Source organism: Daucus carota, chromosome 4, assembly GCF_001625215.2.
Source record: "Daucus carota subsp. sativus chromosome 4, DH1 v3.0, whole genome shotgun sequence".
NCBI lineage: Eukaryota > Viridiplantae > Streptophyta > Magnoliopsida > Apiales > Apiaceae > Daucus > Daucus carota.
The window spans coordinates 15,453-42,609 of NC_030384.2; the positions used below are offsets into that span (position 1 = coordinate 15,453).

Consider the following 27,157-nt stretch of genomic DNA (forward strand, 5'->3'; position numbering starts at 1 on the left):
ACAATGCCCTCACCACGGAATAGAAAAATGGAGACTTTGCAAAATAGTTTACGAGGCCTTAGATAGTCAAACCACTGTGTTATTAGAGTCTATGTGCCAAGGTAAATTCATGGAGAAAGATGAAGACGAAGGGTGGGAATTTTTCGAAGATTTAGCGAAAAAGACTATGTTGTGGGAGTCAACGAGGGAACCTAAAAAGTCGATCGAGTCATCTAGCTCTAGGGGTTCGCACTCGATAGGAAACAATGTGGCAACCGATGCCAAATTAGCTACCCTAACTAAGAGACTCGAAGCTTTAGAAACTAGTAAATCTCTCCCACAAATGTCAACATACCTGAATTATAATCCCACCACCCAACCCTCGCACGAATTTGAACAAGTGAACGCAATGTTTCAAAATCCTAGGAATGACCCAATTGCACCCACGTACAATTCGGGTTGGAGAAATCACCCAGATTTCTCATGGACCCAAGGTCAAATTTTTCAAAATCAAGGCCCAACTTCTTTTCAAACTCATCAACCAAATTTTCAACAAAGGCCAAACCCAAACTCTTGCTCAAACCAAAAGCCGAATTCATTTCCTAACCCAATTCCAGCACCTTTGAATCCTCCCGGTTTTGATAAACGCCTTAATTCTTTAGAAAAGAGTTTGGAAGCCTTAGTGAAATCTCAAACTAATTTGACCCAATCTCAACAAACCTTCATGCAAACCCTAACCCAAGATAGGCAAATTTTGCATTCTAATGTGCAAGCCGTGTCTAAGTTAGAGGCCGAATTGAGTCAATTAGCTAGCACATTGTATGAGCGAGAGAAGAACAAGTTGCCAAGTCAACCCGAGGTCAATCCTAAGTTTCCTCTCAATCAAAGACCTTCCGAGATTGTTAATGCGATTATATCTCTAAGGTCGGGAAACCAAGTAGATAACAAAGTTGGTGAGCAAGTAAATGAAAATAAGGAGTCGATTCCTAAACAAAATCCTTCTTTGTCCAGCACTAATCATGATAAGCCCGAATGTTCTAAAGTCCGTGAGTCTATGAGTGAACCTAATCCTAGGCCCATTTCTCAAAAGGCCAATGAAGAAGTTTATAAGCCAAGGGTTCCTTACCCACAAAGACTCATTCGCCCTAAACAATCGGCTCAAATGGAACAAATCCTAGAAGTTTTCAAACAAGTCAAGATAAACATTCCTCTTTTAGATACCATTCAACAAGTTCCTTCTTATGCTAAGTGTCTAAAAGATTTGTACCCATAAGAGAACCACCCATGTTCCTAAGAAAGCCTTTTTGACCTCACAAGTTAGCTCGATTCTCTCGAATCAAATTCCCGTGAAATATAAGGACCCCGGTTGTCCTACAATTTCTTGTGTCATAGGCGATACTTTCATAGATAAGGTCTTACTTGATTTAGGAGAGAGTGTGAATCATCTTCCGTTCTTGGTCTACCACGCCCTAGGTTTAGGGGATCTCAAGACCACCAATATGACCCTTCAACTTGCCGATCGTTCGATTAAAATGCCAAAGGGAATTATTGAGGACGTGTTGATCAAAATCGGTGATTTTATCTTTCCCGTTGACTTTGTTGTTCTCGAGACTCAACCCGTCTCAAATCCTAAAAAACAAATTCCTATCATTTTGGGACGACCTTTTCTTGCTACATCCAATGCCTTCATTAATTGTAGGAATGGTTCGATGAAGCTCACTTTTGGAAACATGACCATAGACTTAAACATTTTCAATGTAGGAAAAGAACCCAACGAACTTTATGAGCAACCTCTCGGGGTTAACATGGTCAACAAGTTTGTCACATGGTCTAGTTTCGAAGATAGTGAGATTGAGTCTCTTTTGAATGAGGATTTCAAAGTCAACCATGCGACTAATAGGGAGTATCACGAGTCTTTGAAAGAGTTGACCTCGGAAGAGTTGTTAGGAGAATTGAACGACATTTGTTCAAAATGGGAAACTCCACCCGAGATAGTTGGTGTGAGCCCTAGGCCCGATTTCGAGAGTCATGTAGGTGTATCACCGACATTTGACTCATTGTTCCATCATTCACATAGTGCCTCAGGGAAAGATGACAACGTTTCCTATATCATTCCTAGTGATTCATACCATAACCAAAATTCCAAAATCTCTAATTTGCTTGTTAATAAAGAAGCATTAAGTTTGTTTAGGGAGAACATTAGTGATGCTTGTCATATAGGGGTAAACGATGGTCACATGCTAGAGAAAGTCTTTTTGCCTAAAAATTTTCGCACACATTTTTACTCTTTCTCGAAGCTTCCTCCCATATTTCCTTCCGAAATTGGTTGATTTGGTTCTTCTTAGAACCTTCCCTCATGAAGTTCAGGTATGGGGAGGGAAATGTGTGAGTGTGTGGGTCGTGTTAGTGTTTCGTTCGTTAATAAAAATCCCCTTCATATCCATTTCAGGTATTTTTTTCTCTTTACTCTCTCATTTCAATTCTTTCTTATGCATACATTGAGGACAATGCATGATTTAGGTATGGGGAGGGCTTTAGTGTAATTCCTAAAAAATGAAAAACCCTAAAAATGAAAAAATTAGGAAAAATCCAAAAATAGAGATGTTTTAGCTAAGTGTCTTTCCCTCACTTGAACTTTAGGAGTAGTTGGTGTTAGCATGTTTTCTCAAAAAGTATATATGTAATGTCTTTTAGATAATTTGAACATAGTTGAGTAAGAATGTCTTTTTGAAGCTTGTATCAAACGATTTGTACTCGTAATTCAAAGATGGCACACACATTTGCACAAGACCTTTGATGGAGAGATTGTCTAGTGATATTATTCGATACCTGAGAGAGAACCCACATGTTGAAACAATGTCGAATCGAACCTTTGCGAATAAAAAAAGAAAAAAAAGAGCAAAAAAAAAAGAGATAGAAAAAAAAGAATAACTACTTCAATACCCATTGTTCTTTATTAGATAAAATCTTTAGATAAATGGGCAAAAGTAGATTGACTAGTCTCGTTTTGTGGCCTTTGTTACTCGAGCAATTAAGTTCGTAGGGGGATTTCAAAACCTAGTGCCCTAAGACCGTTTGGTTTGGGAGTCACTGACCTAAAGCTCGCTACATGGGTAACATTGTTTGCCTAAGAAAACGGACGAAATAAAGTCAATGCAAAAAAAAAGAAAAAAAAAAGAAAGAAGAATAAAAGTTTGTGAAGTTTGGCTAGATATTTGTTTCGATAGAGATTGGGTCAGTTGAAAATTGGTTGAAAAGGAGGAAATGTTCTTAGACGATTAGGATCCATCAAAGGCCTTAAATTCATTACACACCTTGGATTTCTAGTAAATTTTTGTGTCGATTCAAGTAGATTAGAGGCAATTGTATCTTGATTATCAGTAGAAGAGTCTTTGAGTTCAATTTTCCTTAAAAAAACGCTTTTTGTTAACACCAACGAAATTAGAGTCGAGTCGAGTAGGACGATTGCTAGAATGTCTCGCAGATTTTATGGGTATATCTTCTGTAAATCCTTAGGAGAAAACACTCCTCTTGTAGAGATCGTCTACGAGTTTAACGGGTTGGTGAACCTAAAATCACCCGTCACGCCTACGAAAAGGAGCCTAGGACTTGCATTTAGTTTTCTTAGTTTATTTTCTTTTCTTTTGATTTTTACTCGAGGACGAACAAAAGATAGGTATGGGGAAGTTTGATAGGTCCATTATTTTGCACATTTTAACTACCTATTTATTGCTTGTTTTCGTATTTTTATTAGTTAATTGTTTTGTTTTCAAGAGTTTTTAGAGAAATCGAAAATTCAAGAGAAAAAAGAACAAAAAGGTGCAAGAAGGGAAAAAGAGGAAGAAAAAGAAAAAGAAGAAGAAGAAGAAAAAAAGGAAAAGAAAATCAAGACACAAAGACCCTTCTACCCCTAAAACCCTAATCTAGGCCTATATAAACATCCTATTCTCTAATTAGCCTCCAACATAGTCTGCCTTAGTTTACCCTAGTTTTTACCTAGTTGTTAGTAGCCTACTTTATCATCTTCCACATCTAGAATAGTTTTTAGTTTATGATTTTGACTTGAGGTTAGTGGGTTTTGGTTAATTATATTTTATATTGGCTAGATTTGAAGTTTGGAATAATTTGGAGTTGTTTTGGCTTGATTTGGGTCTTGTTTTGGTAAAAAATGCGTAGTTTAGGGGCTATTTAGTGTAGAATTTATTGTTGAATTTGGTTTAGAGGTTAGTGGGTTTTTATTTGTCATAGTTGGAATAGCTAGATTTTCAGGTAAAATTAATTTTCCGACGAGATTTAAGCTATTCCGGGTTACCTCCATGAATTCCGGTTGATATTATCGGTCGACAATGTTGCTGCTTGCTTTGTTAACATACAGTCGCGCACATGTTTTTTTTATATATTTCTTTGATTTCTGGCGCGTGTCCTCGTGTAACCATCAAACCCAGTTTGCCATTTCGTCCTCCTATTTTATTAGACCACTGTCTGCTTAATATGTTTATTCTGCTTAATATCCGCCGCTTTATTTTCATTTTCATTTTTATCATTCTCGTTAATCATTAATGCATCTTAAAATCTGAGTTGTTTCGAATTCGTATCATAATTTTGATAGTTTAATTAGTGTAATTGTTAATTTATATTTAGGACTATAAAATATTAAATGTTAAATTAGATTAAATAAAATCATCTCAAAATCTTTTGGTCTAATTCGATTAAATTAGAAATTAAGTTTTTGCGAAAATAAATTTAGTCCTTGGAACAAATCTTATATTACTAAAACGGGATCGTGCACTTGCGATTAATTTCAAAATCTTATTTTGAGCACATCAACCACTGTTGGCAAAACCAACGGAGGGTGAAGCCTTAATCGTTTACGTAGGGGTTTCTGAGTTCGCAATTAGCGCTGTCCGTATCAAGGAGGAAGAGCAAGCCCAGCAGCCGGTATATTATGTGAGCAAAAGACTACTCGATGCTGAAACCCGATACTCGAACATCGAGAAGTTAGCCTACACACTAATCTTGGCTTCCCGTAAACTAAGGCCTTACTTCCAGGCTCACAAGATTGAAGTGCGAACATCCTTCCTTCTCAGACAAGTCTTACACAAGCCGGAAGCCTCTGGAAGGATCATGAAATGGCAGTCGAGCTAAGCCAATTTGACATAGAGTACAAGCAAAGAACCGCCATCAAGGGGCAAGCGCTAGCTGACTTCATCTTGGAATTTCCACCCACTTTTGAAGTTGAAGGGATGGAATGCGTACCTGAACCTCAGTCTCCAGTAGCCATACCCGAGAATTGTTCCCCTTGGTGGAACTTGTACGTCGATGGGGCTGTCAATGGAAATGGGGCCGGGGCTGGCATTTTCTTAGTCAGTCCAGAAGGCCATAAGCTGCAAAGCTCCATTCACTTTGATTTTAAAGCCACCAACAATGACGCGGAGTATGAAGCCCTAATAGCGGGGCTGAAGCTAGCCTTGGAGATGAGGGTGGAAAATATGAATGTTTATAGTGATTCTATGCTGGTAGTCTGGCACATCCGAGGAGGCTTCCTAGCTAGGGGTCCCCGTACTGATCTCTACATGCAGTACGCCCAGGAATTAATTTTGAAATTCAGGGAAACCAAGCTAGAGCAGATACTGAGGTCCGACAACGCAGATGCAGATGCCCTGGCTAAGTTATGCTCTCAGAGGGATGCACACATGCTTGGGGTGATCCCCCTCGAAATCCAATATCAGCCCAGCATCCCTAAAATTGAGGTCTTGGACGTTGAGGTTGAAGAGTCTGACCTTTGGACAACCCCAATCCAGGAATACATAGCCAACGGAACCCTGCCTACAGATAAGGATGAGGCCAGAAAATTGAGATACAAGGCAGCCCAGTTTGTAATCTATGATGGAATTCTTTACAAAAGGGGATTCAACCAGCCCCTCCTTAGGTGTGTTGTTGGGATAAGATGTGAATATATTATGCGCGAGGTGCATGAAGGAATTTGTGGGAATCACTCGGGGGGGGTGCCTCCCTCGCTCACAAAATCCTCCGTCAAGGCGACTCCTGGCCTACCCTCTACAAGGATGTTCATGGCTTTGCCAAGGCCTGTGACAGCTGCCAAAGGTTCTCTAATACAAACAAGTACCCAGCGGTACCCCTAAAGACCCTGACAAGTCCCTGGCCGTTTGCTGTCTGGGGTATAGATCTGATTGGTGAATTACCCAAAGGGAAAGGAGGGGTGAAATATGCAGTCGTGGCTGTAGACTACTTTACTAAATGGGCTGAGGCTGAACCCCTGGCTTCCATCACTGCAAGGAAGCTGGTAGATTTCGTTTATCGTGCAATCGTCTGTCGATACGGGATACCCTACAAGCTCATATCAGACAATGGGAAGCAGTTTGACAGCAATGAGATGATAAATTTCTGTGAACACCTTGGCATAAAGAAAGGCTTTTCCGCGGTGTGCCACCCTTAGAGTAACTGTCAAACGGAGGCCGTAAATAAAATTATTAAGCACACCCTGAAAGCCAAACTAGAAGAGAAAAAGGGATGTTGCCCAGAAGAACTTCCAATGGTGTTGTGGTCTTACAATACCACTCCAAGGTCTACCACTGCCAAAATCCCGTTCACCTTAACATACGGGTGTGAAGTCATGGTTTCCGTGGAATTTGGAGCAGGGACCTTTCGAAGGGATAATTATGACCCTGAGAATAATGAAGTCAACCACAGGCTCTACCTAGACCTGATCGAAGAAGTAAGGGATACAACTCAGTTGTAACTTGCTGCGTATCAACAGAGGACCCGTAAATATTTTGATAAGAAAGTGAGGGATCGACCCCTCAAAACGGGAGACCTGGTTCTCAGGAAAATGATGCCTAACATGAGGTTTCTCGCTCACGGAGCCTTCGGTGCAAAATGGGAAGGCCCATACATCATCAAGATAGTGCTTTGGGAAGGTACCTATCACCTTACAGACATGGATGGAAGACTCATACCACGGGCATGGAACGCCCAACACTTAAAGAGGTATTACCAGTAGCTTCACCCGGGTAGTATTTCTGTAGGCTTCGGCTTAAGGGCCAGGACAATAAAGGCGGTTTATTAGTTGTAATCGCTATGCTTTTAGGAAAATTATCAGGCTACTATTTGCTTTATTTGCTAGGATGCTCGGGGGGTGGTGTCTTTACACCCCCTAAAATTATGCAATGCCAACTTTTTACCATGTGATTCAATAAAATTTCGCAGTTTTCCGTTACAAAAATCTTGTATATGCTTGCTTGCTTACCATGATTGTTAATTGAATGCTTCATGTATGCTTTAAAAAGTATTTAAGGTTTCAATTGCATCTATTTCTCCACCATAATTGTAATTATGCTAAAGAACTCGGGGGATAGTAGGCATATCATTATCATTAACATTACTTGGCTTAAAAAAAAATTGGAGATCGAAAACATTAAAACTCGAGAAACACAATTCAACAACTTGGCTGCACTGATTGGAAGGAAAGCTTATCAAATTTTTTAAGGTTTCAAGCTTTTCAAGATTGCAAGGTCTTGGGCTTACAGTAGCCCTTCAAGGTTAAAGCTTATCAAAGCTTTCAAGGTTCCAAGCTTTTCAAGGTTTCAAGCTTTTCAAGCTTGCAAGGTTTTGGGCTTACACTAGCCCTTCAAGGTTAAATCTTATCAAAGCTTTCAAAGTTTCAAGCTTTTCAAGCTTGCAAGGTTTTGGGATTACAGTAGCCCCTTCAAGGCTAGAGTTTTTCAAAGCTTTTAAGGTTTCAAGCTTTTCAAGCTTGCAAGGTTTTGGGCTTACAGTAGCCCTTCAAGGTTAAAGCTTATCAAAGCTTTCAAGGTTTCAAGCTTTTCAAGCTTGCAAGGTTTTGGGCTTACAGTAGCCCTTCAAGGTTAAAGTTTATCAAAGCTTTCAAGGTTTCAAGCTTTTTAAGCTTGCAAGGGTTTGGGCTTACAGTAGCCCCTTAAAGGTTAAAGCTTATCAAAGCTTTCAAGGTTTCAAGCTTGCAAGGTTTTGGGCTTATAGTAGCCCTTCAAGGTTAAAGCTTATTAAAGCTTTCAAGGTTTCAAGCTTTTCAAGCTTGCAAGGCTTTGGGCTTACAGTAGCCCTTCAAGGTTAAAGCTTATCAAAGCTTTCAAGGTTTCAAGTTTTTCAAGCTTGCAAGGTTTTGGGCTTACAGTAGCCTTCAAAGTTAAACCTTATCAAACTTTTCAAGGTTTCAAGCTTTTCAAGCTTGCAAGGTTTTGGGCTTACAGTAGCCCTCCGAGGTCAAAGCTTATCAAAGCTTTCAAGGTTTCAAGCTTTTCAAGCTTGCAAGGCTGCATTTATTGGAAGTAGAGCTTATCAAAGCCCTTCGAAAATGAAAACCTATCAAGGCTTTCGAGTTTAAAGCCTATCCAGGCTCTGAAGGCTTACTTGGCGGAGTTATTGCAAGGCTTACTTGGTGGAGTTATTGCAAGGCTTACTTGGTGGAATTACTAAAAGGCTTACCTTGTGAATTTATCTGAAGGCTTACACTTGGGGATCATTTTTAGGGTTACGCCCAAGAGTGTCCTTCGAGGCTCACACTTGGGGCTTACGGGTGAAGTCCCGACGCCAAGCTTGCACATAAGATCGAGTTTACTTATGCTTGGATGGATTATTAAAGGTTAAGTACTTTTACGCTATCGGGGAGTTAACATAGTTACATCAACATACAATCTCAAAGAAGGAAACAACCCTGAAGAATAAGGTCCCAAGGGTCACAACCCCCCGGAAAGTGGACAATGTATACATTTTCAATAGAAGGGTTACCCCCTGTATTCATTCTCTTTACCTGCACGGAAGGATTAGACGACAAGTACAACATCAAGGGAAACATGGAAAAATCATACAAGACAAAGAGTGAAGGAAATTAAAGCAGTTGGCATAAATAACAAGGGAAAATTCCTCCTCGAACCAACAGGGGGAGGTCCCTATTCAAGCATAAATATCTTGCGGAGCATTCGGAGGTGCCCGCACCCATATCCAAAATATCAAATTCATGACGCAAAGCGCCATTCCAAAACATTCATAATTAAACTAAAAGTTTGATTAAGGAACTGGGAGGGGAAGATCAAGGAGCATCAGGCGAGGAGGAGCCATTCTCGTCGACGGCGGAGGCGTCCTGCGGAGCCTGGGTCGCCACAAGGGTTGCAGCCGGAACCCCTTCCGGGGGCGTCACCTCAGTTCCCGCAGAGATCAGCTCTACGGGCTTCGGCTCGTCTTTGACTGCGACCCTCTCGTCAATACTGTCTCCGGAAAGACCTTGAGGAGTCCCAACGGCCTTACCCAGGCCGGCAGCATCTTCGGCCTTCGCCTCTTCGAAGGCCACCGCAGCATCGGATCCCAACTTGGCCCAGTCGTTCCCTGGGAAGAACCTTTAGGCTAACTTCACATAGTCCTTGATGCCAGCGGCAACCCCGGCCTCAAAGATGGTAGCCTCCCGCTCCTTTCTCCCCGCCTTTGCAGTGGCGGCCGCACCCTGGAGGCCCTTCACTTGGAGCCCCAACTCCTTGACCTGCCTCCGTAGGCCGTCTACCTCCTCTTCCAGCCCCTTCCGCAGCATATCCTCCTTCCTCTTCTCTTGGTGAGCCTTGGTCTCCGCCTCCTGGAATTTTAGGTTTGCCCTCTGATAGGCATCCATCTCCTTCACTGCAGAGGCCAAGTCCGCTTTCACCTACTTCAGGTCCGCCCGAAGCCCCTCATCGATGCGAGCGGTGTCATCTAGCTGTTCAGAGATTTTGAGATCATGGAAGAAGCTCTTGGCATTGGCCACCACTTTGTCCTTAGCGGCCTCGGTCAGGAAGAGCCTATCCCACCCCCGGATGGTGGCCTCTGGAATCTGGTCACAGAGCATCCTCTGGAAGAGCTGAGTCTTCTGAGAGGAGGAGGAGGCAGGAGAGCTGCGTGTCAGGGTCAACCTGGGCTTTTTGCTTGAGCGGGCTTCAGCGGAGGACCCCGCCTCCACGGTCTTAGAGGGGTCCCGCTTGAGACCCCCAGAGGAGGCCTTCTTCTGCTCGAGAGAAGGAGAGGGAAGCTGGGACACGGGCTTCGCAGAGATAGGGGCTGGGAGCCGGAGGCTTCCCCGAACAGATCCTCATACTTTGTAGAGCACTTAACAAAACTGGGAATATTGGTAGCCATATCTGCAGAAGAAAACGAAGGAAAACAGTCAGAAACTATGCAGTTGATAATGGAGATACAACAGGATGCAGGCATGATAAATAACACTAAGGATATACAGAATGCATGGCATATAACAGGAAGTGTGCAAGAGACATAGCGTTGGCAATTAACAAGGTTAGTATTACAAGCTAGGAGGAAACCTGGGCTTCCCGTCCCTTCAACACCTGCACCGCCCTCGTCAACGGGGGATGCATCAAACACGGTGGTGGAAAAACTGAGCCTCTCCAGATTCTCTAGAGTTAGCAGGCTGGAGCCATCACCCAACTTGGTGGACAGCCTCAACACATGCTTGGCCCTCTAAAGGGACTCTCCCGCCAAAGGGGTCTGCACCGGCATGTCAACAGCAAACACAAGTATAAGGAAACTAAACGGGAAGCCTAAAAAGTTAAACCAGGCAATGGACAAGGGGAAAGCTGGCTTACTGGGGGAGAGATTGAAGTCCTTCCGGTAGACTGGGCAGTCATAGAAGTAAATGAAGAGCTTTTTCCAGTCCGACATCGACTGGCGGTTGCCCTTGATACCCTTCTTATGGTGGGTGTTCCTAGCAGTAAGATAGAAGAACCCTGGGGTCCTCCCGGTGAGCTTCAGCTGGAAGAACCAGCCCAACTCCAAGGCAGACATCCTCATCCCATGGTGGATGTCTTAGAGGATGTAGAGGCTGACCGCCATGCGGTAAGAGTTGGGGGTGAGCTGCATGGGGGAGACCTCGTAGAAGTCCAGAACCTCCAGAATGAAGGGATGAAGGGGGAGAGATAGGCCCAGCCTGAAGAATTGAGCAGAGAGCACGGCGTTGGGGTAGTCGGTGCCCGGCTTGAGGGTATCAAAGCGGTGACACCTCGCCCCAGGCTTCGGAATAACCAGAGTACAACCAGGGTTGCAGGATTCCAGGAGGGACTGCAGCCGGGCAGAAGTCATGATGGAGTCCATGTACTCGCAGGCCAGGACTACAGTTGGAGGCTCGATAATCTCCACGGAAGCCTCGGCCTCCCGTTCACCCTCCTCGGGATTCTCCTCGAGGGCTTCAGCAGCAGCGTCCAACAGGAGGCCTGGGGTCCCGTCCGCTTGGCTAGACTCAGAGGTGGTCCAGTTCAGCTCCTTCACCACTAAGCTGCTCCTGGAGCGGGTTCTGGAGCTAACTCCTAAGCTTGGCCGGGCAGGTTGAAGGTCCAGGCTAAAGGAAGATCCCGTGTCAACCAGGACAGCGGGAGCCTTGCTGGTGGCAGATTGGGACGAGTGAGAAGACATGGATCCTTGAGACATCTACAAGAGGAAAGGATGGGTCAACAGAGCAGACAACAGGAGGTGAAAGGGTCGAAAGAAAAAAAGAATAGAAAAGGAAAAAAGGGTCTGCGGAAAGCGGGGTTGCAAAGGTGGAGCCCTACGGGTGTGAAGTAGGAGTGGAAAGGCTCCAGTTGGAGCCCCTAGGTATAAGGGGACTGCTTCCCTCAAAGGGGAGTGGTATGGGCCACGGATGACAGTTCGTCTTCTCCGGGAAAGCCTAACAGGGTACCTAGAGCGGGAAGCCAAACCCTAACCCTAACCTCAACCACAACAATAAACGCCCAATCGCTATTCTAAGCTACCAGCTAAGCAAGTACAACAAGCAAATCACAAACAACACATATAAAACATATTAGTGACATGGAAAGGGGCTCGATGGTAAAAGAGGGGTTTCCCCGCAACCTAGGGTTTGCAGTCTAGGGTTACGATCAAGGCTTCAAATCAACGCAACAACACCAAGGGCGATAACCCAGTTGGGAAACAGACAGGGCCTAATCGGAGTCAATTAAAAACAGTGGTGTGTGTACATTCAAAAAATTGGTGTGTGCAATAGATTACACAAACATGCAGAGCAAATTAACAGTCCAATCTGACACAACAGCATCAGGAAAGGAAAATGTGGGTGTGTGCACCCATGCCAAGGTGAACAGTCAAAAAGAAAAAAAATGTGAAAATCAAGCATGGATCATATAAACATTTAGCCGCATACATGGTGCAAACGTAAAGGATAATAACGTCAAGGGCTCAAAGAGAGCATACCTTGGATTGGGAAGTGAAGACGGAAACGGAAAAGAGGACGCCGGAGAGGAAGAGCGGGTTGCGCCTGGGAGTGCTTCGGTTGAGAGAGGAAGAGTAAAGTGAAGAGTTTAAGAGATAATAAAAAGTGGAACAAGGCTGTATGTATGTGTATATATAGCAGGAGGAAGTGGGGAACAGCCCCGCCAGGTGGCGCGCCGTGAGTGGAGAGACGCAGAGGTAGCCTTGATGACGCAGGGCTTCCCGAGGGATTGGTGGGTGGCTGAAGAGGTAGAGGCGTGATAGGCCTCTACGGCTGCACCACCTATTTAGGGGTTTTTGTTACAATTCAAATCAATTTGAATTTAAATAAAGCCCCGAAATATTTGAAATCGGCCTTATCTCAAAGAATTGCAAGACACGCTGGAAGCTGAAAGGGCGAGGCTAAAATTGTGGAGGCTTGAGCAGATTTTTGGAAATAATACCAAGCTAAAGGAGACCTCTGCTTAACATGGATATCAGTGATGGAATCTTTAGAGTCGAATACGAGTCGGCCAGAATATCGGAACATCGAGAAGAATCGTTAGAATCGAAACGAGCCATCAGAAGAATCAATTGAGAAGACTTCTATGAGAATATTGGTAGTACCTTCCTCATTATTGATTCTTGTTGTGCCATAAAATCTCCATGGGCTTATTTTATAGCCCATCATATTATTTGGGCTTTATCTTGGTTTACTGGAGCTATTTGGTAAATGATATTGGGCTTCACCATGGTTGGGTGGACCATTGAAGGTGTACAAGAAGGTATGCGGATTTGCATAGGAAGCATAATGAGGGCTCCCATCAGAATGGGGTTGCACCTGAAGGCGCTTTAGGGGTTACCTCTTCTAGGGGTTGCCGCTGAGTGCATCCTGGCATGCAGCTACAGGGCTGCAGTTAGGGGATGCCACTGGTAGGGCTTCCGCCGCCTGGGCAGAACGGCAGGCAGACTCCAAGCAAGACTCTTCTTCCTTGTTTTTAGGAGGACGAGTTGGAGGTAGAATGGGAGTATATCAGCTGCTATTTATCTACAAATTAAGGGATAAATACATCTATTATGAGGATAATTACAATCGGGGGAAGATGATTCATGAATAACTCGAATATACATGAAAGATGAAGGCTTCAAGTGACCTACTTGGAGTGGGATACCGCTGGATAACTACTGAAAGAAGGCTGTCTTATCCTAAACTAGAGGGGATAAGAGCTTATCTCTTCAGAGTCCTAAATCGAGGACTACATGGGCTTGATCCCTATAAATATAGGGTATGTAGGCACCTTGCAAAGGGACGAATTCGGATTCATTAACTCACGAGTTCTACAGTCTAAAGAGAGGCACGTGTAACCTTTGTGACGTACATTTCCGGGCAATCGCAGGACGAAATTCCATAATTCCGGCCTCGTAGTTTGGTTCTTTGCAAGATCGGCCCTTAAACACATTTGTTTTTCATTAGTTCATGTTAACGGTAGCCCCTAAGAGCTACCCGTGATTTTCGTAGTTGTAATAGATATCCCTATAATTGTGCTATACGGTTCTGGGGGTGTTGTATCAATTCCTCTCACAACAATTTTATTGAGTATTTTCACAATCAGTGAATTGTTTTAACTTCTCTTTTATAGAGACATTCATGAAGTACATATTTTCTTTAGGAGTATATTCATTAAAGAATATACTTCTCTCTAAAAGTATATTTCTCTCTCTTGAAATTATAGGGATGATAATGCTAATTGCATCACTTTTGATCATCCTTTTTGTCGAAAATTGCATCTTTGGAATCTATCCAATTTTAAAACCTAAGATTCGTATCAAAGGTTCATTTATCAAAAGTCAATCAATTTTGGTTGATTTTGAAATTTTCTCATAATTTTTTACTCTAACTGAGATGAACAACCCTACTTATAGGGGACACAAGGACTACCTGTCTGTGTGATAGGAGTTTGATGGGACGCCATCACTTGTGTGTTGTGCATTATAAGAAGGCTAATTACCTTTAGTAGTATCTTCAATTAGATACGCAACATAGTTCTCTAGATCATATTGATCTCTCAGCAATTCTCTATTTCACTTCAGTTTGATTTCGAAACTCATCTGTGACCATTGCTTTGATATCTTAAATCTGATATATTTTAAGATTCGATGATTCTTAATTGTCAATTAATTTTGAGGGTATGTCAGCAAAGTTTGAACGAGCTAATCCTGTCAATACATTTCGAGATTTTGTATAGAAATTCAACTACAAAAGCGGATCACGAGACGACTTGCAAGCCAATTTATTCTTTGGTTCTCTCTTCGCGGATTCCGGGGACAGAATCCTTATAAGGGGGGAAGTCTGTGATGACTCGGAATTTTCTGCAATTATTTATTAAATTGTTATTAATTTTCTAAAAGAGCAGGAATAAAATTTTATATTTTATTCCAATTTGCTATATTTTTAAAATAATTTGGTGACTTGCTGTTATTATGTGATTATTTGATTTACTTATATGACGTGTTAAATGTGCACTTTTAATTATTTATTTCTGTCCGAGAGGTTGATTTAGAATTTCAGTTATTTGGTTTTTATGATAAATCATAATTATCTTTTGATTCAAAAATCAAAATCCGTGTTTGTTTATTTTACAAATTTTGTCCAATTAAAATTGCCAGAATATATCAATTTTTGGTATTTTTGTGTTTTAACGGATTTAAAAATATTTATAAATTTTGCAGATAATTATTTTAATTATTTGCATTTCGAAAATTATTGGACAATTTAATTCAAATATTTAAAGTATTTAAAAATAAAAATTTCACGGATTTATTCAAATTAGAAAATGTAGAAATTATGAATATCTTAGCTTGATATCTTGACAATAGATCTAGACCCCTAAAATTTTGATATTATTAATAGAATTAGTCTTTCTTTTTGCCTAAAATTAGAGTGCAATCCTTTTGTTTTATTGATAAAATGAATTAGTAATCTAAGCAGTTGGATATGCGTAAAATAGGCTACACGCAGCTGTTACAATTTAGGATAAAAAGAAGATAGAATAAACAGATAAGTTCAACAGAGAGACGGTGGGTTTTGTTTGAGCAGAGAGAGACGAGGGTTTTTAGTTTTGGGAGAAACATGGGAAACAAATTTAGGGCTTGTACTTGGGGAAAACGAAATCGTAGCGAGGTAAGATTTGATTGCTTTTTTTTGCTGGTATGTATATATGTATATATATATATAGGCACTTGCTCAAATGAGAACTTTCTTAAAAATGAGAACCGTGAGAACTTTTCTAATTTATCAATATCTCATTCATTTGAAGGGCCCCGCCAGGGGCACTTTCACAAAAAATGTATATAATTAAGGTCTCCACCTAGCTGGCCGAAAAAATAAATAAAAAAATAAATAAAAAAAAATCACTGATGACGTGGCAGTGGACTTTTTTTTTGAATTTTTTTTTTGAATTTTTTTTTGACTAGTTAGGAAGAGACTAGTTTTATATACACTTTTTATATTGGGTACCCACTAGTTTGATGTTTAGATTAGTCAAAATATGATAAATTAAGGAAGTTCTCACGGTTCTCATTTTAAGAAGTTCTCACTGGAGTAACCCTCTATATATATATATATATATATATATATATGTATATATTCATCAGTTTGTGTGATCGATCGGAGATGGCGGTGGTTGGTGTTCAACGGGAGGTTGACGGCGGTGTTGTGTGTAATGGGTTTGAGTGTTGGTGGATTGATGATGGTGTGAGGGTATGGAATCGAAGGAGGGGCTGTTAATGGTTGATTGGGGGTTACAAGGGGCGGCCGGAGCTGATGAGTTGGATGGTGATGAGTTCTGGTTTTCGGTGGTGATTGAAGGCTGAAAAGAGAGGAGTTTGGGTGGCTGATTTGTGTCGGTGATTTAGTTGTCGGGCGAGAGAGTGTTGCGAGAAGGGAGATAAATGGGTGGTGTTGCGTGTACAAGGTGGTGGTGATTGTTGATGTTCAGCGGTGGCGGAGGAGCCGCCGTGCTGCTGAGTAGTGTTTGTGGATGTTGGTGCTGGTGTTTGGGTGCGAGTAGCAGGAGTCAGGGGTGGGTTTGTATGGTGGCTGGCTGGGTAGTTGTAGGTTAGGCGGCGCCGTGATGGCCAGAGGTGCAGCAGCGGGGTTGAAGAGAACGAAGGAGGCTGTGCAGGGAAGTGTTAGGTCGGAGTTCTGTGCCATGAGGCGGTAGTTGGTTGCCTGAGAGATGGTCAGAATTGAGAGGGAAGTGACAGGGTGTGGGCTGAATTGTATACTTATATATGGTGTTATAGATGAGGGAGATTGTGCCAAAATAAAGGAGGTAAAAGGAAGACTGTTTTACAGAATTTTGACGATTAGAGCTTACATAGAGGATTTGGTAAAGTAAGGGTGAACTAAGGAGTAAATAGTTGGGAGTTGCAGGGGTGGGAGTACTAGATTAGCAAGGGAGTTGTAACTAGAGTGCAATGAAGTCTATACAAGGGAATGGAGACATAAATGACTGGGGTAAATGTTCATTGTTTGGAAGAACCCGAGGTTCGAGTGAGGCCAGGAAGCAATTTCAGGAGTCATGAGAAAAGAGAATATTGATTAAGGATTATTTATTAATTTTTATTATTATTATTAATATGATTATTATTATTATCAATTCCTTTGATGATGATAATAGTGATGGTTAATAATTTTAATATTATTAATATGCAATCATTAATTTAAATTCTATCTCTATTCCGAGTAATTGAGATCAAAGGTCGTTGTTAATTGTGAATTAATTGAATTGTTATCGATAATGACATGTGTTTTGTGCTTAGTCAAATTTAATTATATTTCTCGTTTCAGGGACGTTGCATCTAGACTTTATATCTTAATAATTATTCAGAGCCTAATTTCCGGGCCTTATGTTATTAGAATCTTGTGACGATTGATATAAGTTTTATTAAAATTCCGGAAATTATTGTTTACTATCAGGTCTGATTATTATTTTGACGAGTATGATCTATTATTTTGGACAGATAGTATTGCGTTGTTGATTTTTGAGATGTCCTCGATTTTAAAATACATTGTCCAATTATTTTATTAATTTAGTTTGATGAGTTAATTTGAGATGGGATTGAATTACAATTGGACTTGTAATTCAGATTTGGATTATATCCAGGGTGTGATTGATTGGTTGTATATAATCAGATGTAAGATTATACACAAGATTCATTTGATTATATATAATTGAATATTAAAGCATGTAAATTATCTGATACGTGCTGACGTGACTACGTGTTTCACTGTGTGATACTACGTGTATATATCTTATATTGCGAAGGGCAGTAATATAATTTCGATTCTACAAGTTCAACGACGCTTTGCATTATTTGATAAGTGCATATTTTTCGTATTTTAAGTGCCTAATTATTGCTTGTTCTCACCTATTTATTTGTTTATTTGTCTTTTTTTTAGGAAAATTGCAAATGCTTGAAGAAATAAAGAATAAAGCAAAAAGGAGAAAAAGATGGGAAGAAAAGGATCATAGGGGAATATTCTCAAGGAAGGATCTAGATGGGACACCTACACCCCCCCTCTACCCTAATTTCCTCCTATAAATACACATCTCCCCCTCATGTTTCAGGCACCTAGGATTTTCTATTTTTAGTTCACTACAATTTTAGGGTAGCCTCTCTTTTCTAGTCTAGATCTAGTTTTGATTTGTATGCTCTCTTCTCCTTTTGTAAACACACTTTAATATTTTAATGCAAGATTTTATCTTTGTTCTTACATTCTTGTTCTTTATGTTTCCTTTGGCTATGAAATCTTTCTCTAACTACAAAGTTCAAAGTTGTTTGTAGATTGGAAGGAGCCATTAATTAATCGTAGCTCTCTTTATATTAAGATTTAACTTTTTAAGAAGTGTTTGAACCCTACACAAAATCAATTTGTGTGAGGGTCTATATTTACAAGCTGCGTCTTTAGATTGATTTATTTTAATGCAAAGTTGTTCTAGAAAAGAAAGAATATTAGAAAACCTTTTCTTAAAACCATTAAAATACCTCTCCTCTGTTTTTGTTTAAAAACAAAACCCATTCTCTGTTTTCGTTTCACAAACCTCGGCAAAAACCCTGTCGACTTCTTTATTTACTGCTCTGCGTTTTCTTCGTCTCTTTGTTTTGTGATTCATGTTTTCTTTGAGTTTAGTTCGGCTGTTAGTTCGAATTAGTTTGGCTGCCGAGTTCTGGCTGTTTAGTCGAGATGTTGTTCTATGGATTTCTGTTTAATTTGTCCTTCAAATCATTGCCAGGGTCTGCTTTGTTCCTGCTGTTTAGTTTTTGGTTTGAGTTTAGTTCAGTTTGGCTGGTTTTTCTTTGAGTCGAGTGCCATGGTTGTTGATTGCTTTTGTTTCATTCTTGTGTCTCTGTTCTGTTTTGTTTTAGTCGAGTCTCTATGTTCTGTTTCCGAAACCTGTTTTCGAAACTGAGTTGCCGGGTTTTGTTTCAAGTTTTTCTTGTGCTGGTTTAATGTCGAGCGGCTTGTTTGCTTTGTTTTCTGCTGCGTTTAGTCTTGTGTTTGTTGAATCGACTACTGGTTTGCTATGTTTTGCCGAGTTAGTGTTTAGTTAGTGAGTCTGCGTTGGTTTCGTTTCATCTGGTCTAATCGAGTAATGTGTAGTCGAGGTCGTTAGTTTCTTGCTGGCTGAGTCTTGATTTTCGATCGAGTCTTTTAAATAGTTACGAGTCCTTGTTTTCGTTTGTATGATCTGAGTTGCTGATGTATTTTCTTTTCTTTTAGTTTGTTTGGTTAATAGTAAGTTAGCTGAGTCGCAGTTGTAGTTTTTGTGTCCTGTTCTTGACTAAGTTTGATGTCATTTTTGTAGTTCCGAGTTAGCTTTGTAGAGTCCAGTTTCCGAGTTGTCTTTACTGAGTTGTTTGCCTGAGTCGATTTCTGTTAAATGCTTGTTTTGTTGGGTTTGAATCATATCGTCAAGTCTAGTTATCAGCCGAGTATAGCATCTGTTCTATCGGGTCTGATGTGCCGAGCTGCGTATTAATGTTTTTGGCTGGCACGAGTTTGTGTCGTGCCTGATTTGAGTTTATGAGTCAGTCTTGATTCTTTTACTTTACTTGTATTTTCATTTGGCTTGCTTACGATAGTAGTTTAAATAGTATATTTTAGTCTATTTTAGTGTAATTTTAATTTCTTAGTTTAATTAATTGATTTCGGTTAGTAAGTTATCCTTCTTTTTTTACATTGTTAATTAGTCAAATCAAAACTTTCTAAAATCTCAAAAATATTTCTTTTCCGCCTAGATTAAGAATTAAAGTTGCGAAAAGAATTAATTAATAATCTCTGTGGACGAATCTTAAATATTAAAACGGTGATCGTGCGCTTGCGATTTAAAGGTAATATTTTTAGCACACCAAGTTTTTGGCGCCGCTGCCGGGGATTATAATTAATTTTTCGCACCTTTATTTTTAATCTTTCGGATTAGCTTTTTTTCTCACTTTTTGTTTTTATTTGGAGGAGTATTCGGAAATCATGGATTAGAGTGGACGGATTTCGCTTGGAATTCGGGAAGCTTGCTTTGGTAACCGTATCTCTCCACTTTTATCTTTCGTCTTTATTTAGAAAATCACAAACAAATTTGAAAATTGAAAAACAAAAAAAATTGAAAATTTTAAAATCCAAAAATATTACTTAGAAATACATATGTGTTGCATCATGCATTTTAACACTTACGGGCACATCATTTAGATTTTAATTTTTGTTTTTAAATTTTCATACCTTAAATTGTGGTGATCGTTGGAGGACCCTAAGGTGCGTTAATTTCTTCCTTTCTTTAGAGTAAAACACGTAGTTTAGAGCATCCATAGTTGTTTATCGTTTTTAATAATCTCATTGTGTGGAGCATCATTTAAATAAATCTTAAGGGCAAAACCCAATCACAAGATAAGGGAAGGGATTTCATCACTCTTTCCTTAGCCCACAACAACTAATTTCCACATTTTGCATACCCTTCCTTTAATAAAATTGAATTAGACTCTAGCCCTAGGATATCGCGCTCAATTAGGAAGGAACCCAAAAGACGAGGTAATCTTTTATTATTCCGACTCTTCGGTGTCTAAGGACAAACGAAAGCTTACCTGGCCGATTAAGGTTTGGTGTCTAAGCGCGGAGATTGGCCTCTTGGCAATGCCTGCTCCAAACTGGCCAAACCGGTCCGAATAATTTTGGATTTATCGAGTTTTTGGTGGTCCTTAACGTTAGGAGCAAGGTCTAGTTCTTTTTATTAGGAACCCTAGAATTAGGTTTTTCTTTCTCTTTTACACCCTTTCTTTTGTTTGTTTTACTTTTTTGCATTTATTGGCTACATGTTTATCATTTATGCGAACTACTTGGGTTAGGAACGAATCATTTAGATTAGTAAGACCTATAATCGAGATTCCTTCGTCTTCCTCTTCGGATTCCGAAACCCTAGAAGTTCAAGAACCGATAGTTAACATGGCCGTGTCTCTTAAAGACCGTTGTTACCCGTCCCGTTCCGCTCAACCTTCGTGCATCACCCTTCGTCCCGTTAATGGGAATAATTTTGAGATTAAGGCACATCATATTAGTATGTTGCCTAAGTTTTTAGGGAGTGAAGGTGAGGATCCCTATCTTTTCATTCAAGAATTTGAGGAGGTTTGTGGTTAATAAAAACTCCAACAATTGAGTGAAGACTCCATTAGGCTTAGACTAATCAACTTTGCTTTAAAAGAAAATGCTAAAAAATGGTTGTATAGTCTTCCCGTCAATTCTATTTCCACTTGGGAGGGGTTTGTGGTAATGTTTCTTAAAAAATATTTTACAAACCGTAAGACTACTCGAATTACAAATGAAATAAATCAATCCCATCAAAGGGAAAATGAGTCTTTTTGGAAATTCTTTGATCGTTTCAAAAATCTTTTATCACAATGCCCCCACCATGGAATAGAGAAATGGAGACTTTGTAAGATTGTGTACGAGGCCTTAGATAGTCAAACCACTGCTTTATTAGAGTCTATGTGCCAAGGCAAATTCATGGAAAAAGATGAGGATCAAGGGTGGGAATTTTTCGAGGACTTAGCCGAAAAAACAATGTTACGGGTGTGTACTAGGGAACCTAAAAAGTCAATCAAGTCGTCTAGCTCTAGGGGTTTGCACTCGATAGGAAACAATATGGCAACCGATGCCAAATTAGCAACCCTTACCAAGAGACTCGAAGCTTTAGAGTCTCATAGTGGCCCTTCATCTTTGCCTATGTTCCCAAACTATAATGCTCCCCATCCCGAGATCCAACAATCTCACGATTTTGATCAAATAAACGCGATGTTCCAACCCAAGACTAGAAATGACCCTTTTGCACCAACTTACAACCCCGGGTGGAAGTCACCCGAATTTCTCGTGGAACCAAGGGCAAAAAATTTCAAACTCCAGAACCCAATTTTCAAAGGCCCAATCCTAATCCTTGTCCTAATTATCAAAACCCCAGTCAAGCTCCGTTGAATCCTCCCGGTTTTAATGATTCGGATAAGAGACGAAATTCATTAGAAAAAAGCATAGAGGCCTTAGTGAAATCGCAAACTAACTTGACTCAATCCCAGCAAACTTTCATGCAAACTTTAACCCAAGATAGGCAACTTTTGCATTCTAATGTGCAAGCCGTCTCTAAGTTAGAGTCCCAATTGAGTCAATTAGCTAGCACGTTGTGTGAGCGAGAAAAGAACAAGTTCCCGAGCCAGCCTGAGGTGAACCCGAAATTTCCTCTTAACCAAAGACCCCCGAATAATGTGCATGCGGTCATTTCTCTTAGGTCGGGTAAACAAGTTGATACCCACGTTGGTGAGAACCTTGGTAAGAAAGGGGATTCGACTTCTACTCTAAGTCCACCCATTACTACCATTAATCATGACAAACCCGAGAGTTCAAAAGCCCGTGAGGAGTCGAGTGACCCAAACTCGGAACCGAATTCCGAGTTGCAAAGTGAAGTAGTCTATAAACCAAGAGTCCCGTACCCACAAAGACGTATTTCACCCAAGCAATCGGCTCAAATGGAGAAGATTTTGGAAGTGTTTAAGCAAGTCAAGGTCAACATACCCCTTTTAGATGTTATTCAACAAATTCCTTCATATGCTAAGTCTCTTAAGGAGTTATACACCCATAAGAGAACCAACCATGTCCCTAAGAAAGCTTTCCTTACATCTCACATTAGTTCGATTCTCTCAAACCAAATTCCCGTGAAATACAAGGACCCCGGTTGTCCTACAATTTCATGTGTAATAGGAGAAGCTTTTGTGGATAAGGCGCTACTTGATTTAGGCGCTAGTGTTAATCTCTTTCCATATTCTGTCTACCAAGCTTTAGGTTTAGGGGAGCTCCGACAAACCAATGTCACACTTCAATTAGCCGACCGATCCGGGAAAATTCCTAAGGGAATGATTGAAGATGTTCTAATTAAAGTACGCGACTTTGTGTTTCCCGTAGATTTTGTCGTCCTAGAGACCGAGCCGGTTAGGAACCCTAAGAATCAAATTCCCATTTTCCTAGGACGAACGTTTTTAGCTACATCCAACGCCTTAATTAATTGTAGGAACGGCTTAATGAAGCTAACATTTGGTAACATGACAATCGACCTCAACATCTTTCATGTGGGGAAACAATTCGATGATTTCTATGATCAACCTATGGACGTTAATCTAATTGATGAAATAGTTGATCAGGATCTCATGAATCCTAAAGATGCCCTTGAATTTTGCTTAAAACATTTTGGAGAGGATTAGGATGTTTCCGACTACACACATGAGGTCAACCAAATGTTAGCATCCACCATTCCTACAACGAGTCAAGAGCGTGATGTTGAACCCGAGCATTTACCTTTACCAAAGAAAACCGTTGAGTCACAACCGCCGGAGTTAAAACTCAAACCTCTTCCTGACACTCTTAAGTATGCTGTTCTAGGCCCTAATGAGTCCTATCCCGTTATCATTGCCTCTAATTTGACTACGTCACAAGAGGAAGAACTTTTAGGAATCCTTAGAAAGCATAAGGGAGCGATAGGGTGGAGCATTTCGGACATTAAAGGAATTAGCCCGGTGATTGTCCAACATAGGATTCATTTGGTAAAATATGCAAAGCCCGTGAGAGAACCTCAAAGGAGGTTGAATCCTCCCATGATGGAGGTAGTTAAGAAAGAGATTCTTAAGTGCTTAGACAATGGGATCATTTATCCCATTTCCGATAGTATGTGGGTGAGTCCCGTTCATGTAGTGCCTAAAAAGTCAGGCATTACTTTGGTGACCAATGAGAACAATGAGCAAGTTCCAACACGTGTCCAATCCGGTTGGAGAATGTGCATAGATATTAGGAAGCTCAATGCCGTCACTAGGAAAGATCATTTTCCTTTGCCTTTTATCGATCAAATGCTAGAGAGGTTAGCGGGTCATGCGTTTTATTGCTTCTTAGATGGTTATTCGGGATATTTTCAAATCCCGATTGCTCCCGAAGACCAAGAAAAGACCACCTTCACTTGCCCTTTTGGAACCTTCGCGTATAGACGCCTAGCTTTTGGCCTAACCACGGCCCCATCCACGTTCCAAAGGTGCATGACTAGCATTTTCTCGGAAATGATAGGAGACTTTCTAGAAGTCTTCATAGATGACTTTTCAATCTTTGGACCATCTTTTCACCAATGCCTTAACAATCTTGATTTAGTTTTGAAAAGATGTGAGGAAACGGATCTAGTGTTAAATTGAGAGAAATGTCAATTCATGGTTAAGGAGGGAATCGTTCTAGGACATAAAATTTCTGAAAAAGGGATCGAAGTAGACAAGGCTAAGGTCGACCCCTAATAGCTAATCTCCCTACTCCCAAGTCCGTTAAGGAAATTCGTTCTTTCCTTGGACATGCAGGATTTTATTGTAGATTCATCCAAGATTTTAGCAAAAAGGCCCGACCTTTGACCAACCTTCTAGCTAAGGATGTCAAATTCGAGTTCACAAGCGAGTGTGTTCATTCCTTCGAAGACCTTAAGAGAGAATTGACTTCGGCCCCGATCATGAAGTCTCCCGATTGGAGTCAACCTTTTGAGCTCATGTGTGACGCATCCGATTATGCCATAGGAGCGGTTTTAGGACAACGAATAGATAAGAGGCCTCATGTCATTTACTATGCTAGTAAGACCTTAAATGATGCCCAACTCAATTACTCTACCACCGAGAAGAAACTTCTAGCCGTAGTCTTTGCCTTATAAAAATTTCGCTCTTATCTTATCGGGTCCAAAATCATTGTTTACACCGACCATGCCGCTCTTAAGTACCTTTTCTCTAAAAAAGACTCAAAAGCCCGCTTAATTAGATGGATTTTGTTGCTCCAAGAGTTTGACTTAGAGATTAGGTATAAGAAAGGTTGTGAGAATGTTGTTGCCGATCACCTCTCTCGATTAGTGGTTGAGTCCACTAACGACTTGCCCTTAAGCGAGTCCTTTCCCGACGAACACCTTCTCTCAATTTCCACTCTCCCTTTGTTCGCCGACATAGTCAATTACTTAGAAACCGGTGACATTCCCTCGACATGGTCCAAAAATGATAAAGCCAAGTTTTTTTTCGCAAGTGAAACATTTCTTCTGGGATGACCCGTATCTCTTTAAGCATTGTCCCGACCAAATCATTAGGAGGTGTGTCCCAAATAGTGAGTTTCATAGCATCCTCTCATTTTGTCACAATCAAGCATGTGGAGGTCATTTTAGTGCGAAGAAGACCGCCGCTAAAATCCTTCAATGCGGTTTTTGTTGGCCTAGTTTGTTTAAGGATGCCGCCAAGTATTGTTCCGCATGTAGTAGGTGTCAACATCTAGGAAGAATCACTAGGAGAAACATGATGCCTATGAGCCCAATCCTTGTTATAGAGCTTTTTAATGTGTGGGGCATAGACTTCATGGGCCCATTTCCTAGTTCCTTTGGCCACCTTTACATCCTTCTAGCGGTAGATTATGTTTCTAAGTGGGTAGAAGCCATCCCGACCCGGTCCAATGACAACAAAGTCGTCCTTCGATTCCTTAAAGAGAATATCTTTTCTCGATTTGGAACGCCTAGGGCTATCATTAGTGACCAATGGACTCATTTTAAAAACCGTCCATTCGAGTCACTTCTTAAGAAGTACTCCATCACTCATAGGCTTGCTACCCCATATCATCCTCAAACTAGTGGCCAAGTAGAGGTTTCAAACCGGCAAATTAAGCAAATTCTAGGGAAGACGGTCAACTCGAATAGGAAGGATTGGTCTACCAAGTTGATAGATGCCTTATGGGCATATCGAACCGCCTTTAAGACCGTCTGAAGAATGTCTCCCTATTGACTCGTGTATGGTAAACCTTTCCATTTGCCGGTTGAGTTAGAGCATAGGGCCATGTGGGCCATTAGAGAATTGAACTTCGACTTACCCACCGCCGGTAGTCATCGGAACTTGCAATTGACCGAGTTGGACGAACTTAGAAATGATGCTTACGAAAATGCTAAAATTTACAAAGAGAGAACTAAGGCCTTCCACGATAAAACTATTTTGAGAAAATTATTTTCTCCCGGCCAAAAAGTTCTTCTCTACAACTCTAGGCTTCATTTGTTTCCTGGTAAGTTAGATGGGATGGTCCTTATGTTGTTCAAGTTGTTTTTCCTCATGGTGCTATTGAAATTCAGGATCCTAAAAATGGTAATGTTTTTAAAGTTAATGGTCAACGTCTTAAACCATTTTTAGAATTGCCTGTTGATTCGGAGGAAGAGGTCATCCACCTCATCGACCCTTGATCATGTAAGTTGTTTTAGTAGTTAATAAAAATCCCTTCATCTCCTATTCAGGTATTTTTCCTCTTTACTCTCTTATTTCAATTCTCTCTTTTGCATACATTGAGGACAATGCATGATTTAGGTATGGGGAGGGCTTTAGTGTAATTCTTAAAAAATATGAAAATCCCTAAAAATTGAAAAATTAGAAAATCCAAAAATAGAGATGTTTTAGCTAAGTTGTCTTTCCCTCACTCGAACTTTAGGAGTAGTTGGTGTTTAGCATGTTTTCGAAAAGTATATATATATAGTGTCTTTTAGATAATTTGAACGTAGTTGAGTAAGGTTGTCTTCTTGAAACTTGTGTCGACCGATTTGTACTCGTAATTCCAAGATGGCACACACATTTGCACAAGACCTTTAAATGGAGAGATTGTCTAGTGATATTATTCGATACCTGAGAGAGAATCCACATGTTGAAACAATGTCGAATCGAACCTTTGCGAATAAAAAAAATTGAGAGATAGAAAAAGAAAAGGTATAAACTACTTCAATACCCATTGTTCTTTATAGATAAAATCTTCAGATAATGGGCAAACGTAGATTGGCTAGTCTCGTTTTGTGGCCTTTGCTACTCGAGCAATTAAGTCTATAGGGGGATTTTAAAACCTAGTGCCCTAAGACCGTTTGGTTTGGGAGTCACTGACCTAAAGCTCGCTACATGGGTAATATTGTTTGCCTAAGAAAACGGACAAAATAAAGTCAATGCAAAAAAGAAAAAAAAAGAAAACAAAAGAAGAAAAAAAAGAATAAGAGTTTGTGAAGTTTGGCTAGATATTTGTTTCGATAGAGATTGGGTCAGTTCAAAATTGGTTGAAAAAGAGAAAATGTTCTTAGATGATTAGGATCCATCAAAGGCCTTAAAATCATTACACACCTTGGAGTTCTAGTAAATTTTTGTGTCGAGTCAAGTAGATTAGAGGCAACTGTATCTTAATTATTAGTAGAAGAGTGTTTGAGTCGTATTTTCCTTAAAAACGCCTTTCGTTAACACCAACAAAATTAGAGTCGAGTCGAGTAGGACTCTTGCTATAATATCTCGCAGATTTTATGGGTATATCTTATGTAAACCCTTAGGAGACAAAACTTCTCTT

The 27,157-nt window shown here is 40.4% G+C and overlaps 2 protein-coding genes across 2 annotated transcripts; both read left to right on the forward strand.

Moving 5' to 3' along the window:
* Positions 1 to 5,108: 5,108 nt before the first annotated feature.
* On the forward strand, positions 5,109 to 6,436 carry LOC135152036 (uncharacterized). The gene is made up of 2 exons (XM_064091447.1): positions 5,109 to 6,084; positions 6,165 to 6,436. Exons 1-2 carry the CDS (start codon positions 5,109 to 5,111, stop codon positions 6,434 to 6,436), a joined length of 1,248 nt encoding a protein of 415 aa, XP_063947517.1.
* Positions 6,437 to 21,843: 15,407 nt separating this feature from the next.
* On the forward strand, positions 21,844 to 22,850 carry LOC135152037 (uncharacterized). Its single transcript, XM_064091449.1, has 2 exons — positions 21,844 to 22,740; positions 22,821 to 22,850. Exons 1-2 carry the CDS (start codon positions 21,844 to 21,846, stop codon positions 22,848 to 22,850), a joined length of 927 nt encoding a protein of 308 aa, XP_063947519.1.
* Positions 22,851 to 27,157: the final 4,307 nt, after the last annotated feature.

Excerpts from the sequence above, each read along its gene's own strand:
- LOC135152036 (XM_064091447.1), top strand. The coding sequence starts at position 5,109 with ATGGCAGTCGAGCTAAGCCAATTTGACATAGAGTACAAGCAAAGAACC. Across the intron at positions 6,085-6,164 it reads GCCTGTGACAGCTGCCAAAG|ATCTGATTGGTGAATTACCC; the intron begins GTTCTCTAATAC and ends TCTGGGGTATAG.
- LOC135152037 (XM_064091449.1), top strand. The coding sequence starts at position 21,844 with ATGCAAACTTTAACCCAAGATAGGCAACTTTTGCATTCTAATGTGCAA. Across the intron at positions 22,741-22,820 it reads TCGTCCTAGAGACCGAGCCG|GAACGGCTTAATGAAGCTAA; the intron begins GTTAGGAACCCT and ends AATTAATTGTAG.